The 13755-nt window shown below is 38.0% G+C and overlaps 1 protein-coding gene and 1 long non-coding RNA gene across 4 annotated transcripts in view; one reads left to right on the forward strand and one right to left on the reverse strand.

Moving 5' to 3' along the window:
- The window catches only part of FRAS1 (Fraser extracellular matrix complex subunit 1), a 434524-nt gene that overhangs the window by 314311 nt on the left and 106458 nt on the right, over positions 1 to 13755 (forward strand). The window contains exons 34-36 of the mRNA XM_049104909.1: positions 3073 to 3210; positions 5533 to 5565; positions 12744 to 12875. Coding sequence (XP_048960866.1) covers positions 3073 to 3210; positions 5533 to 5565; positions 12744 to 12875 — 303 coding nt within the window. The remainder of the gene's footprint in view (positions 1 to 3072; positions 3211 to 5532; positions 5566 to 12743; positions 12876 to 13755) is intronic.
- On the reverse strand, positions 424 to 5200 carry LOC125754186 (uncharacterized). 3 transcript variants are annotated; one of them, XR_007407746.1, is made up of 4 exons: positions 5044 to 5200; positions 3180 to 3324; positions 2121 to 2582; positions 432 to 1031 (listed from the first exon to the last, which is right to left on the reverse strand). It is a non-coding gene; the product is annotated as an uncharacterized LOC125754186 (long non-coding RNA). The 3 variants fall into 3 exon arrangements; XR_007407745.1 differs by having other exon boundaries at positions 434 to 1031; positions 2121 to 2224; XR_007407744.1 differs by having other exon boundaries at positions 424 to 1031; positions 2121 to 3324.

The following is a 13755-nucleotide window of genomic DNA, read 5'->3' on the forward strand; positions in this document are numbered from 1 at the left end:
AGAGACACTTTGGTCAGACAGACGGCACTGAATGTGTCAGCTTTGGTATGACAGAGCTGTGCTAGAGAACATGGCATGCATATAACCTGAGTTGCTGGATTGAGCTGCCCCTCCCATGCACAGGCAGAACTGGACAGACACAAGCACTGTCTGTAGGGACAGACCCCGCCCCAGGGAAGTTATGCCACATGAACAGACCAGATTTTTTTTTTTAAGACTTTATTTATTTATTCATAGAGACACAGAGAGAGAGAGAGAGAGAGGCAGAGACACAGGCAGAGGGAGAAGCAGGCTCCATGCAGGGAGCCTGACATGGGCCTCGATCCACGGTCCCCAGGATCACACCCCAGGCTGCAGGCAGCTCTAAACCGCTGCGCCACAGGGGCTGCCCCAGACCAGATTTTTGTGCCCAAGATTGCGAATCCGAGAAACCACCAAGGAGCCGACACTGATGCAAACACACAAGGGTTTATTTACAAGCTCGAGCTTGGGTCCAAGTGTACCCGACACAGCGGAGCAGGGACTTGGACCCTGAGGTGGGTTTCAGCTTAGTTTTAAGGGCTGGTCTAGGGGACCTCCAGAAGGGGTGGAGGAATTTCTCAAGTTCTGTTTACATTTTGATATGGGGCCTTCAAGGGCATTGAGCTCTGTTCTCATTCTAATAGGGGCTTCCTGCCCTTGGCTTGGGCTCTGTTCTCATTCTAAGATGGGACTTTCTACCACGGATGTGGGCTCTGTTGTCTTTCTGATATAGGATTCTCTGCCGAGGGCAATTCTGAGCTCTGTTGTCTTTCTGATATGGGATTACCTGCCGAGGACATTGAGGACATTCTGCAGTTTTTCCCATAAGGTTCAGCTCTTATTCACAGGGACCTAAAATGGCTGTACTTGTGCTAATGCTAAACTTTAGGTGGGATGGCCTCCTCCACAAGATGAGCACGTGCTCTGGACAAGGAGCTCTGCCAGAGAGTGCGCAACAGGCTGAGCCACATATTACTTCTTTCCTTTCCCATTTGGATAAGTCACTCCTTCTGCATGGGGGAAAAATGAAAATATGAAACTACAGTCAGCCAAGAGGTGGGCCCCTGCCATCAATCTTCATCCTTTAGGTCTCTTAACTTTGGGCTTAACTAAAAAGCCTGCTCCTAACAGAGGTGTGGCTGTCCATCATGGAAAGGCGATTAGCTTCTATTAAGACAGTTCTGCTCCCAAATCTGAAGCTGCTCTCCCAAGACCAACCACTGCCCTGGATGTGAGCCTTTCACTTTATCAAATCCCCTAGGAGAAATAAATGTCTAAAAATTAAATTATATCACTCTTTCGATAAAGCCTAAAGAAATGAAACACCTAAAAGTCACCTTCCCTATATCTAACTCTGCTAAGTCATAGCAAGAGCCATTCTTCTTATATGGCCAGGGTATCCAGCAGCCTGGGCTATCTTCTGGAGAATGGCCATAGATCTCTCAGCCCTTCCGAACTTGAATTAGTTCAAAACCAACTCTCACATGTGTCCTTCTTTGAAAGAATTGATAGGCCATGAAAGATGATCAGAGCATTATTTTTTTTAATTTAAATTCAGTTTGCCAACATATAGTATAGCAGCCAATGCTTATCTCACTCATGTGCCCTCCTTAATGCCCATCATCCAGTTACCCTATCCCCCCACCCAGAGCATTATTTTTGTAACTACAAAATTTAGAAATGATAAATTTGCAGCCTCTAAAGCATTTATCACAAGGAGAGTTATAATTGCAAATCCAATTCTTAGAATAATCATGATCCATGTTACTGTTGCCTAAGATTGTCACAGACTGAGTTTCTGAAGGAAAAGGGGTAAGTTGAGAAAACTCTCATTATAGCTTTTCCAGGAAACCAGTCTATATCATTTTCTTGGCAACTTTGACCTTTGAACTTAAACTCAATTGAGAGAAGTTCATAATTATGGTACAGTGTCTGTGACATATGGAGAATTACCTAGTAGGGGTAGTAGTTTGTGCCTTACTATTGTTTATAGTCAATGACTTCTAGGTAAGAATCTATTTGGGTTTCACACATGAAAAGAGGCTCAGCATCCCTAATCATCAGGGAAATGCAAATCAGAATCAGAATGGGATACTTACCACTCACCAGTCAGAAAGGCCAGTATCCAAAAGGTAAGATATTACAAGTGTTGCAAAAGAAAACCTTTGTGCACTGTTGGTAGGAATATGCATTGGTGCAGTCACTGTGAAAAACAGTATAGAAGTTTCTCAAAAAAATAAAAAATAGAACTACTGTATGATCCAGAAACTGGTATTTACCCAAAGAAAACAAAAACACTAATTTGAAAAGACTTATTTACCCTTATAATTATTGCAGCATTATTTACAATAGCCAAGATAGGGAAGCAACTTTAGTGTTCATCAGTAGATGAATGAATAAAGAAGATGTTGTGTATATATACACTGGGATGTTACTCAACCATAAAAGAATGAAATCTTGCCATTCAAGACAACATGAATTGGACCTAGAGGGTATCATACCAAGTGAAAGAAGTCGGATGGAGAAAGACAAATACCGTATGCTTTCATTTATATGTGAATCTAAAAAATAAAACAAATGAACAAACACACAAAAACAGACTCTAAATACAAAGAATTAACTGGTAGTTGCCAGAGGGGAGGTAGGTAGGAGGATGGGCAAAATAAGTGAAGGGGGTTAAGAAGTATAAACTTTCAGTTATAAAATAAATAAGTCACAGGGATGAAAAAAACAACATAAGGAATATAGCTAATAATCTTATGATGTGTACAATTGTCGTATCACTAAGTTGTACACCTGAAACTAATATATTGTATGTCAACTATAATTCAATTAAACATTTTTTTTAAAGATGCTATAAAAGTCAGTTTGGGTTTCAGATTTGCCTTTTTCATGAATGACTGGAGAATGGGATGGTAGGAGACACCAGAGAGCAATTGTTCTTGATGGATAAAAGACTCCCACTGGTGGGAAAGGCAGTTTATAGCACTGGTCATTCAGTCAACCATCAGAATTACTGTTGATTCTTATGCTGAGTCTTTTCCTCCCCAGGAATCATCGAACACAGGGACCAGCCCCACTCTCCCATCCGGTATTTCACACAGGAAGATATTAACCAGGGCAAAATCATGTACCGTCCTCCCCCTGCAGCTCCTCACCTCCAAGAGATCATGGCCTTCTCCTTCGCTGGTAATGCCTTCTTTATTTTGGGGCACCCGGACTGCTCTCCTGGGATCTTCATGGCAGGGTCTTCCTAATTCTTCCTATTGTCCTTCTGGATAGTTTAGTAACATTGCTCTATAGCTGTTCAAAATTACTTGAGATGAGACTTGTAGACTATTATGTAGTTTGGGCTCAGTTCATCATTTTTTTTTTCATTTATTCATACATGCAGGCATGCCGGCATGTTTTCAATAAATTATTTTATTAATTAAGTAATTATTTTATTTTATGTCTCCTATGTGGCCATCACTCAGTGAGGTCTTAGATATTATAGTGGTGAATAAAAAGTCCTGTTCTTGGGGACTTTTGGACCTACATATGGAGAGAGAGTTTGAGAAATAATCCCAGCAATGAGTGTTTAATTGCAGACTAAGAGAAGAACTCTGGAGAGGAAGAAAAATGTTCAGTGGTGGAATTAGAAGTAATAAGACTGCCCTAGGGATCCCTGGGTGGCGCAGCAGTTTGGCGCCTGCCTTTGGCCTAGGGCGCGATCCTGGAGACCCGGGATCGAATCCCACGTCAGGCTTCCGGTGCATGGAGCCTGCTTCTCCCTCTGCCTGTGTTTCTGCCTCTCTCTCTCTCACTGTGTGCCTATCATAAATAAAAAAAAAAAAAAAAAAAAAGACTGCCCTAGACTAAGGGTTCAGTGGAGGCCATCCCAGGGGGGTATTGACGGAGGGATGGATAGATGCTAATCAGCCTAAATGTGCCTGTTGGGATACTTGGGAGAACGTTTCCCAAGGAAGGGCACACATTCCATGTGCAGAAGCCTTGGGGAGGGAGAGCACATGGCATTCTGGGGATTAAAAAAATGTCTCTGGAATGTAGAAGGTTGAGCAGAACAGGGATGAGACTGGAGGAAAAGATAGAGGCCAGGCCTCAGAGGCTGTGTAAACCTGTAGGGACTTGGATCTTTATTTCAAGAATAATAGGAACCCAGTGGAGGTTTTAAGATCTGGGGAGATGGCCTTTCATAAAAAAAGCTCTTTGACTGCAGTGATATGAGTGGATTTGAGGAGGAGGCCAGGGTGGTTGGGCTGTGGGTGAGGGGAATCTAGCGATAAGCATCCCAACACTACCTCTAGTGAGAAAGTCCCATGTAGGAACGAAGAATGCAGGCAACCTTTTGGGCCAGGATTTGACAGAAGCCACCTTTTTTAAAGGAAAACAAGACTGAACAAAAGTTCTAATTCAAGCCATTTTGTGCCCTTCTGCTAACCCGTGATAGTTCACCTTTGCTACCCCTTATCTCTCTCTTTGACCCAGTAATCAAAGCTGCTGACTGCAATGTAGGAGTTTTGAGTCCCTACCCCTAAACACCTCTGTGCCTTAGAATGATTCTAAAAATCTTGAGGCCTGTTTCCTTATGATTTTTAAGAGGTATGTACCATATAACATCATTAATATGGAATATTATTTTTATGTAGTAGTTTTATTCATACAGAACAGCTGGTGATTTCTTATGGTAAGTTGAACATGGGTTAAATGATTTGAGAGTTACATTTTAAATTATAAAAAACATTTAAAGTAATATTTTCAATTATTTATATAAGTGCAATTATCCAGAAAATAATTAACTCTTCTTTAAAAATATCTAAGTGAGTGTATAGGCCTCTTCTCTAAGGAGTATCCTGGTGTTTGGTAACTGGGTAACTAAGAGCCCATGAAAATGCTCATGGTTCTCTAACCCCTATTTTAAAAAAGACCTATTTTACAAAGAAACTCAGGATATCCTGGGATTAGAGGGAAAGAAAACATGTCAGCCATGGTTGAAGTTATTTCCATATCTATTATACTCACCTAAGTTCCTAGAGCCTTTATGGAGAGAGCAGAGTCCTATCCTGTATAATCTGTGGGATAAATGCCATGAGATAAATCTTTCACATCGTTACAGTGTGTAAATCAATGTCCCAGACATCACTCAATTCTACAATAGAATTGACCCACCAGAAAGCCTTGTCAGTTATATATGACATCACCCACATTCACCGATTTGTAGGATTTTATGTACTGATCAAATGGGATCTGAATGAATGTATTATAAATCACTCTTAACCACTGGGATATAAAATTATTCTACCCTGTGGTTCTTTTTGTACTTAAAATTAGTGCTGGCACCATTAAATTCAACATAACATTAACAAAGAACCTGGTGATCTTTCCTTAAATCATAATTTAGATGAAAACATTCTTTACTTTTCTGACCTCTGCCTCATAGTTTGTACCTTTTCCATCTATTTCTGATCCCAAAATGCTTATTAATATAGTGATTTTTCTCTTTTCTTTCAGGCCTTCCAGAATTGGTGAAATTTCACTTCACAGGTGAAGATTTTAATGAAATTTTATTAGAAAATATAATTTTCCTTTCCTTTCTTTTTGTTCCCTTCATCATTACTTGTACTATTTTCTAAGAACTGCTTAAAAGTTATACAAGTTTTTCTGAAATAGTCACATGACCAGTTAAGTAGTAATAGCTTAACTTTGTATTCATAGAAAAAAATAATCCACCAAGTATTCCAAAGATTAGTGTTGTTGTTTAAGCCCCATTTCAAGCAGTGCCAATATCTATTAAAAAGAAGTAGTGGTTAAGATCTTAGCCTCTGGACCCAGACTGCCTGGGGGTCAGCCTGCTTTGATAAAGTCTCTTAACTTCTCTATGCCTGAATGTCTCATTCGTCAGTGGTGATAATAACTAATAATTGTAACTATGTAAAGCTCCCAGAACGATTATTGGCACAGTCGTTCCTATGTGGTACTCAGCTAACGGATCGTGGTTGTATGTAGTCTTGAACTGAACCTTTCATTGAGTCCCTTGCTACTGGTGGGAAATGAAACCTGTGTGTGGAAGACCCAAGTATCCCTGCTTTGGTTCATAGTGCAGTAGAAGCTGAGTGCCAGGGAGCAGAAAGAAGCACATCTGGCATCTCTGTGGAACAACACAGGGACAAGCTATCTTGTTGAGGTCTGGTACGAGGATGTTTGGCTGTAAATGGCATCCTTAAACTGTTTTTTTATTTGAGATGGACTATTCCATTGGAATCACCCATGTGTCCTATTATGTTTCATGTAGGATAAATATTGGTTGGAGAGAAAGTCATCTCCCTCAAACTTCCTGATCTTTCCTTCTTTGAGGTTTGAAAATCACACTTGAAACAACAGTAAATTTCATTGTCCTGTCGGTTTTTTTTTTTTAATTGAGATTAAATTGACATATGACATAACAAATTGTCCTATTAGTTTCAGGTATATAGCATAATGATTTAGTATTTGTGTGTATTGCAAAATGATCACAACATTAGTCACCATATATAGTTACAAATTATTTTTTCTTCTAACTTTTACTGTGTCTGTAACTTTCAAATATGCAATACTGTATTATTAACTATAGTTGCCATTCTGTACCTTACGTCCCTATGACTGAAGTATAACTAGAAATGTATACCTTTGGAAAAAAAAAAAAAAAAGAAATGTATACCTTTGGCTCCCTTCACCCATTTCAGAACCCCACCCCCGACCTCAGACAACCACCAGTCTGTTCTCTGTAGCTCTCAGCTTGGATTTTTTGTTTTTTATTTGCTTCCTTGCTTGTTTATTTTAGAACCCCAAAATCAATGAGACTATATGGTATTTGCCTTTCTCTGTCTGACTTATTCATTTAGAATAAGGCCCTCAAGTCCCATCTGTGTCATTGCAGATGGCAAGATTTACTTTTTTATGGCTAATATTTAATTGCATATATATGCTACCTCTTCTTTATCCCTTCATCTGTCAGTGGACACATAGGCTGGTTCCATGTCATGACTATTGTCAATAATGCTGCAATAACCATGGGAGTCCATGTATCTTTTCAAGTTAGTGTTTTCATTTTCTTTGGATAACCCAGAAATAGAACTGCTGGATCATGTAGTTCTTCTGTTTTTAATTTTTTGTGGAATTGGGGCACTTGGGTGGCTCAATCAATTAAGCATCTGCCTTCAGCTTAGGTCATGATCTCAGGGTCCTGGGGTAGAGCTCCACATCAAGCTCCCTGGTCATCGGGGAATCTGCTTCTCTCTCTCCCTTTCCCTCTGCACCTAACCCTGCTCTTGCTATCCCTCTCTCTCTCTCTCTCAAATAAATAAAATCTGTAAAAAAAATTTTTTTTTGTGGAACCTAATACTATTTTTTAAGTGGCTATATTGGTTTATATACCCACAAAAAATACACAAACATTCTCTTTTCTCCACATTCTGGCCAACACTTGTTATTTCTTGTCCTTTTGATATAGTCATTCTAACAGATGTGACGTGATATCTCATTGTGGTTTTGGTTTGCATTTCCCTGATGATTAGTGATGTTAAGCATATTTTCATGTACCTATTGGCGATCTGTATGTCTTTAGAAAAATGTTCAGATCTTCTGCCCATTTTTAAATTGGATTTGTTTGGGTGTTTTGCTGTCGAGTTGTATGAGTTCTTTACATACTTTGCATATTAACTTCTCAGATATATAATTTGCAAATTTTTCTCCCTTTTGGTATTTGTCTTTTCATTTGGTTGATGGTTTTCTTTGCTGTGCAAAAGCTTTTTGGTGTGCTGTAGTCCCATTTGTTTATGTTTGCTTTTGTTGCCTTTGCTTTTGGTTTCAAATCCAAAAAAATCATCCCCAAGGTTGATATCGAGGAGCTTCCACCTTTGTTTTCTTCTAGGAGTTTTATGGTTTCAGGTCTTCCATGCAAGGATTTAATCCAGTTTGAGTTGTTTTTTTGTGTGTAGTATAAGGAAACAGTATAGTTTCCTTCATTTGCATGTGGCTGTCCGGTTTTCTCAACACCATGTATTGAAGAGACTGTCTTTTTTTCCATTGTATATTCTTACCTCCTTTGTTATAAATTAATTGAATATATATATATATATATATATATATATATATATATATATAGGCTTATTTCTGGGCTCTCTATTCTATTCTATCGATCTCTATTGATCTGTTTTAGGCTAATATTATGCTATTTTGATTACTATAGTTTTGTAATACAGTTTGGAATGAGAGAGCATGATGCCTCCAGCTTTGTTCTTCTTTCTCAAGATGGTCTTATCTTTTCTGGGTCTTTTATAGTTTCATACAAAATTAGAATTATTTGTACTATTTCTGTGAAAAATGCAATTGGAAATTTGATGGGATTGTAGATTGCTTTGGGTATTATGGACATTTTGACAATATTAATTCTTCTAATCCATGAGCACGGATATCTTTATTTGTGTCTTCTTCAGTTTTTTTTTTTTTTATCAGTATCTCTTAATTCAGAGCACAGATCTTTCACCTCTTTGGTTAAATTTGTTCCTAGGTATTTCATTTTTTTTATGCACTTGTAAATGGGATTGTTTTCTTAACATCTCTAATAGCTTATTATTAGGGTATAGAAATGCAACAGATCTTTGGATATTGATTTTGTATCCTGCAACTTTACTAAATTTATTTATTAGTACTAATACTTTTTGATGACATCTAAGGTTTTCTGTGTATAATATCATGTAATTTGCAAATAGTGACAATTTTACTTCTTCCTTTTCAATTTGGATGCCTTATTATTTCTTTTTCGAGTGTTGTGTTATTGTTGATGTGAATCTAGTATCAGCTCATTTCCAGTGATAGACTTCTAGATAATTCATGCAATCAGTAAGGATATACAACAGATTTTATAGTATTTTATGTTTTACAAAACAATTTGCAATACAAGTTGTCCTATTTAATCCTTATATCAAGACTGTAAGGACAGGTATTATTTTTAGTGTTTGAAAGCTGGAGACATTAAGGTTCATTTGAGTAAGTAATCTGCCCAGATTTACAGTCCTGGTAAAGAGTAGAACCAAGATTTAAATACAAGTTTCTGACACTGAACGTGGGATACTTAATTTAGTCTGGTTTGTATGTGTGTTGGTCATGAAAAACAAGTATAATAGTGTGCTTGTTTGTTTTCCGAGCCTCAACTTTTACCTGAAAGCTTGAGTAGGTGAAGGGGTTAACTATTAACTTCTCCAGGACTTTAAGTTAAATGATCCTTGAACCTATTATACAGTGTAGAGGAAATAGACATTGGGCAGACCTCCAATTAATTTATCTTATTTCTGCCTGAGGTTTTTCTTTTTCTTTCTTTCTTTCTTTCTTTTTTTTTTTTTTTGAGTGATTTGTTAAAAAACTTGTTTTAAAGATTTAATATTTTTAGAGCAATTTCAGGTTTACAAAAAAATTGAGAGTAAAGTACAGAGATATCCCCTATTCACCCTGCCCCCCCACACATGCACACATGCATACATGCATAGCATAGCTTCTCCCATTGTCAGTAGCACTCACCAGAATAGTACATTTTTTTTACTAAGGATGAACCTACACTGACATGTCATAATCCACCTAAGTCCGTAGTTTACTCTAGGGTTCATTCTTGGTTTTGTACATTCTACAGGTTTTGACCATTGGATAATGACATTTATCCATCATTACAATTTCATATAGAGTAGTCTTTCTGCCATAAGAATCCTCTTTGTCCTCCCTATTCATCTCCCATCCCCACTTCCCACCTTTGGCAAGGGCTATTCTTTATATTGTCTTCAATGGTTTTGACTTTTCCAGAATGTCATATGGTGAGAGTCATATAGTATGGAATTTTTTCAGATTGGCTTATTTCACTTAGCAATGTGTATTAAAGATTCCTCTGTGTCTTTTCATGGCTTAGTAGCTCATTTATTTTTAGTGCTGAATAGCATTCAATTGTTTAGAGGTACTACAGTTTATTTTATCCATTCATTTACATGAATGATAGGACATCTTGGTTGCTTCCAAGTATTAGCAATTGTACATAAAGCTGTTGTAAACATCTATGTACAGGTTTTGTGTGGACCTAAGTTTTCAACTCCTTGGGTATGTACCAAAGAGTGCAGTTGCTATATCATATCATATGTTTAAACAAAAGCCAAGCTGTCTTCCAAAAGGGGCGTACCATTTTGCGTTTCCGCCAGCAATATATGAGAGTTCCTTTTGCTCCACATCCTCACCAGCATTTGGTGTTGTCGGTGTTCTAGATTTTGGCAATTTTAATTGGTGCATACTGGCATCTTATTATTGTTTTAATTTCCATGTCTCTGCTGACATATGATGAGGAGCATTGTCTCATGTGTTTATTTTTCATCTGTATATCTTCTTTGGTGAGATATCTGTTAAGATCTTTGGCCCATTTTTTTAATCGGGTTGTTTTTATTATTGAGTTTTATGAGTTCTTGTATATTTTGAATAATAGTCCTTTGTCAAATGGGTCTTTTGCAGATACTTTCTTCCAGTTCGTGGCTTGTCCTTCATACTCTTGACATTGTCTTTCACAGAGCAGAAGTTTTTAATTTTAATGAAATCCAGCTTATCAGTGATTTCTTTCACAGATTGTGTCTTTTGTGTTGTATCTAAAGAGGCATCACCATTCCCAAGGTCATATAAGTTTTCTCCTGTATTGTCTTATAGGAGTTTTGTAGTTTTGCATTTTATATTTAGGTCTATGATCCATTTTTAGTTAATTGGTTATGAAGGGTATAAGATGTTCCCTTTTTTTAAGGAGAAAAACTTTTGCAAACTGGTAGGAAGGAAGCAGAGTTTTGTGATAGAAAATTTTAAATTGGGCACATAATGAACTAAGGTGGAAACAAGTCCAAGCCCTGACATTAACCCATAGAATGAGAAAGAACAGCTCATTTGGTTAATCAGCTAGGATGATAAGGAAAGCTGATATTCCTGAGCTGGCTGCTTCAAAATAAGCACAGATGCTCTGCAAAGCCTTCCTGAGCAAGGAAAATACATGAGGCAAATGGTGCCCACTGGAGGCATCTGACCCAGAGAGGCAGTCAGGCTGTTTCTCAGAGAAATCAGAAACCTTGCTTAAAGGGACAGGTAGATGTGTAATCGCTAACATGTTGACTGTAAGTTCTTATGCTTCCTTACAAAACCCTACACCCCGTTGATATATTTTCTAGTTATAAAATATGTACCAGAAAATAGCTTTCTTCCATTTACTCACAGAGGCAAAGATACACTTTGGTCACCCTGACAGCTCTGTGCTATTATCAAAGCTCTTAAGTTTCAGGGCCTTTCCTTCCCCTCCTGTAAAAGTAAGGATGTTGAAGGCTCCCGGAGGTCCTACCCAACTTAAAAATGAAATCAATGTAAAACATTTTAAAAAGTAAAATTATATCTTACAATCATGATTTTTATTTAACATACGTGTTCTTAACTAGATTCCAAGGGTCCTAGAGAATTGGAATCTGCTGATATTTATGGAAAAGTTCATATATTTGTCCCCAAGCCCCCAAAAGTTAGGAATTGTCCATCTCTATCTTTGAGGATCCAGAGAGGAGACTGAGCATAAACAAAGAAGTAGGGGCAGTAATCATGACATTTAGTTGAATGACCAGAGCCATAAAATCTTCATTCACAGGGGTAATTTTTGCTCTCCTTCAATAGGACTGCTTCTGCACTGCTCTAGGACATGGAGTGTACCGTATAAAATCTAGCCATATCTTTTAGATCTGTTTCTCAAGGAAAAAAAAAATCTAAAACTTAAAAGGGATCATTACTAATAGTCACTGAGCAATGCTTTGCTTTGCTTAAATAGATGTCAGATTCCTACTGACTTGCTACTGAGTCCGGAAGAAAGCAAAGTAAACCAAACCGTATGCAAGCATATTACACGTTTCAAATCATCAACAGTACAGTTTTCTTGGTAGCCACTACAGATAAGCACACCAGTGAACTGGTGGTACAGATATTCTTCCAAACCTGGCTTTTAGAGTAGAGAGGTATAGGTGTAGATATAGGAAGGCGGAAATAAGAGTCAAATGTGAGAACAGTTCTGCCTTCACTTCCCTCAAGTTGTCAGTGTTCACTTGGATGTCAGATAATCCAGGAAAGTAAAATCTTGAAGACGTTGTTCTAGTCACAAAGATATCTTCCATTTATTGCAATGTGTATGATGATCAGGTAAAAAACAAAATGAATCAGCTTACTTCCAAACAAATGCCATCAGAGATACTTATACAAGTATTTTCTGTCCTTTTTAAAAAGTTATTTTCTAATGAGACATACACATGTCATTTCTAAACAAGATCTCTTAAAATATTTTTCTGAAACACTAGGAGAATGAATCAAAAAATAATTCCATACTTTCCCAGAATCATCTAAGAGTACAGATTTTGTATTACTTTCCTTTACACTATCATTTATCAGTATCACCCTCTTCTGAAACTTGCTTCGTAGAATGGTTTAGTTATTATAGTCCTTTAGCCTTTTTGTCACCCAGTGGAAAAAGCTTTGTTAGAATAGCGCACAGGATCTTCCGTGCTTGCCTACTTTTTCCATTTGTAAACATCTCTTCGAAGTATTAAGGTAATATATATAAAAGCTTCTGGCTGTATATTTATGGAAGCAGCCTGATGGTGACCAGACTACAAGTTGATGTGCATGCGTGTGTTTATCCTTTCTAGTTTCCGATGGAGCTCACACAAGTCCGGAGATGGTCCTCACCATTCATTTGCTTCCCACTGATCGGCACCTGCCGGCATTCCGGGTCACAGCTCCACGGCTTGAGGTCAGCCCAGGAGGCAGCGCTTCTCTAGGTAAGAACTAAGCCTGAAAGAAACATGCCTTTGGAAATGGAACCATATTTCAGCATCAGTCGCTGTTTCAACCTCTTGACGGTTGCCCAAAAAAAGTGACTTCTTCTTCCAGAAGGTATGTGCGTTCTTACCTGTGCTCTTCCCTCTGCCCATTTCCATGCAAATAGAAGCAGCACAGAGAGAAGGAAATAAACCCTTCCGAGGCCAGTGTTCAGTGATGGAATACAACACAGAATGTATTTTCCAGCCTCCAGCAGTTTGATTTGTTGCTGTCACTAAAATGTAAAGTTAACCCAGGAGAGCAGGGAGGAGAGGGAGGGGAGGAGTTTCAGTGACTGCCCTTGTTTGCTGTTTAGAAGGTAAAGAGTAACAGGAGAAATGACAGATCACAATAACCTTCAGAAGTTGTGAGGCGTTGGCCCACTTATTCTGTACGTGATTTTAGTTACCTCTTAGTTTACTTACTCTTTAGGAGTTTCTTTATTCTTTCACCAAGTATGTTTTAAAAGCAAATGGTAGACATTGCGGTTTTTATTGGTTGTACTCTACAAATCCTTATCCAGGTTCTACCCCTGAGTATTGTCCTGAGATTAATTATCATCCAGTTTTCTAAACAAGCCATATATACAAAGACAACTGTCACTTCCACCCTATTCTTTCTCACTCCTGTGATGGCTGTAGCAGCCATCATTAAAACAAGTTGGCTCTTCTGGAGATTCAGAAAAAGAAGGGAATAAATAATGAAAAGCAAAAACAGATTCTGGGAGCATTTTCTGGAAAGAAACCTATCCCAGGAGGTCAGGACTGACCTATATGTCAGCTTCTGTGTCCTCATTTGTATGGAAGATAAAAGGTATTCATAATTCAGAACTACATACTT

Source organism: Canis lupus, chromosome 32, assembly GCF_003254725.2.
Source record: "Canis lupus dingo isolate Sandy chromosome 32, ASM325472v2, whole genome shotgun sequence".
Taxonomy (NCBI): Eukaryota; Metazoa; Chordata; class Mammalia; order Carnivora; family Canidae; genus Canis; species Canis lupus.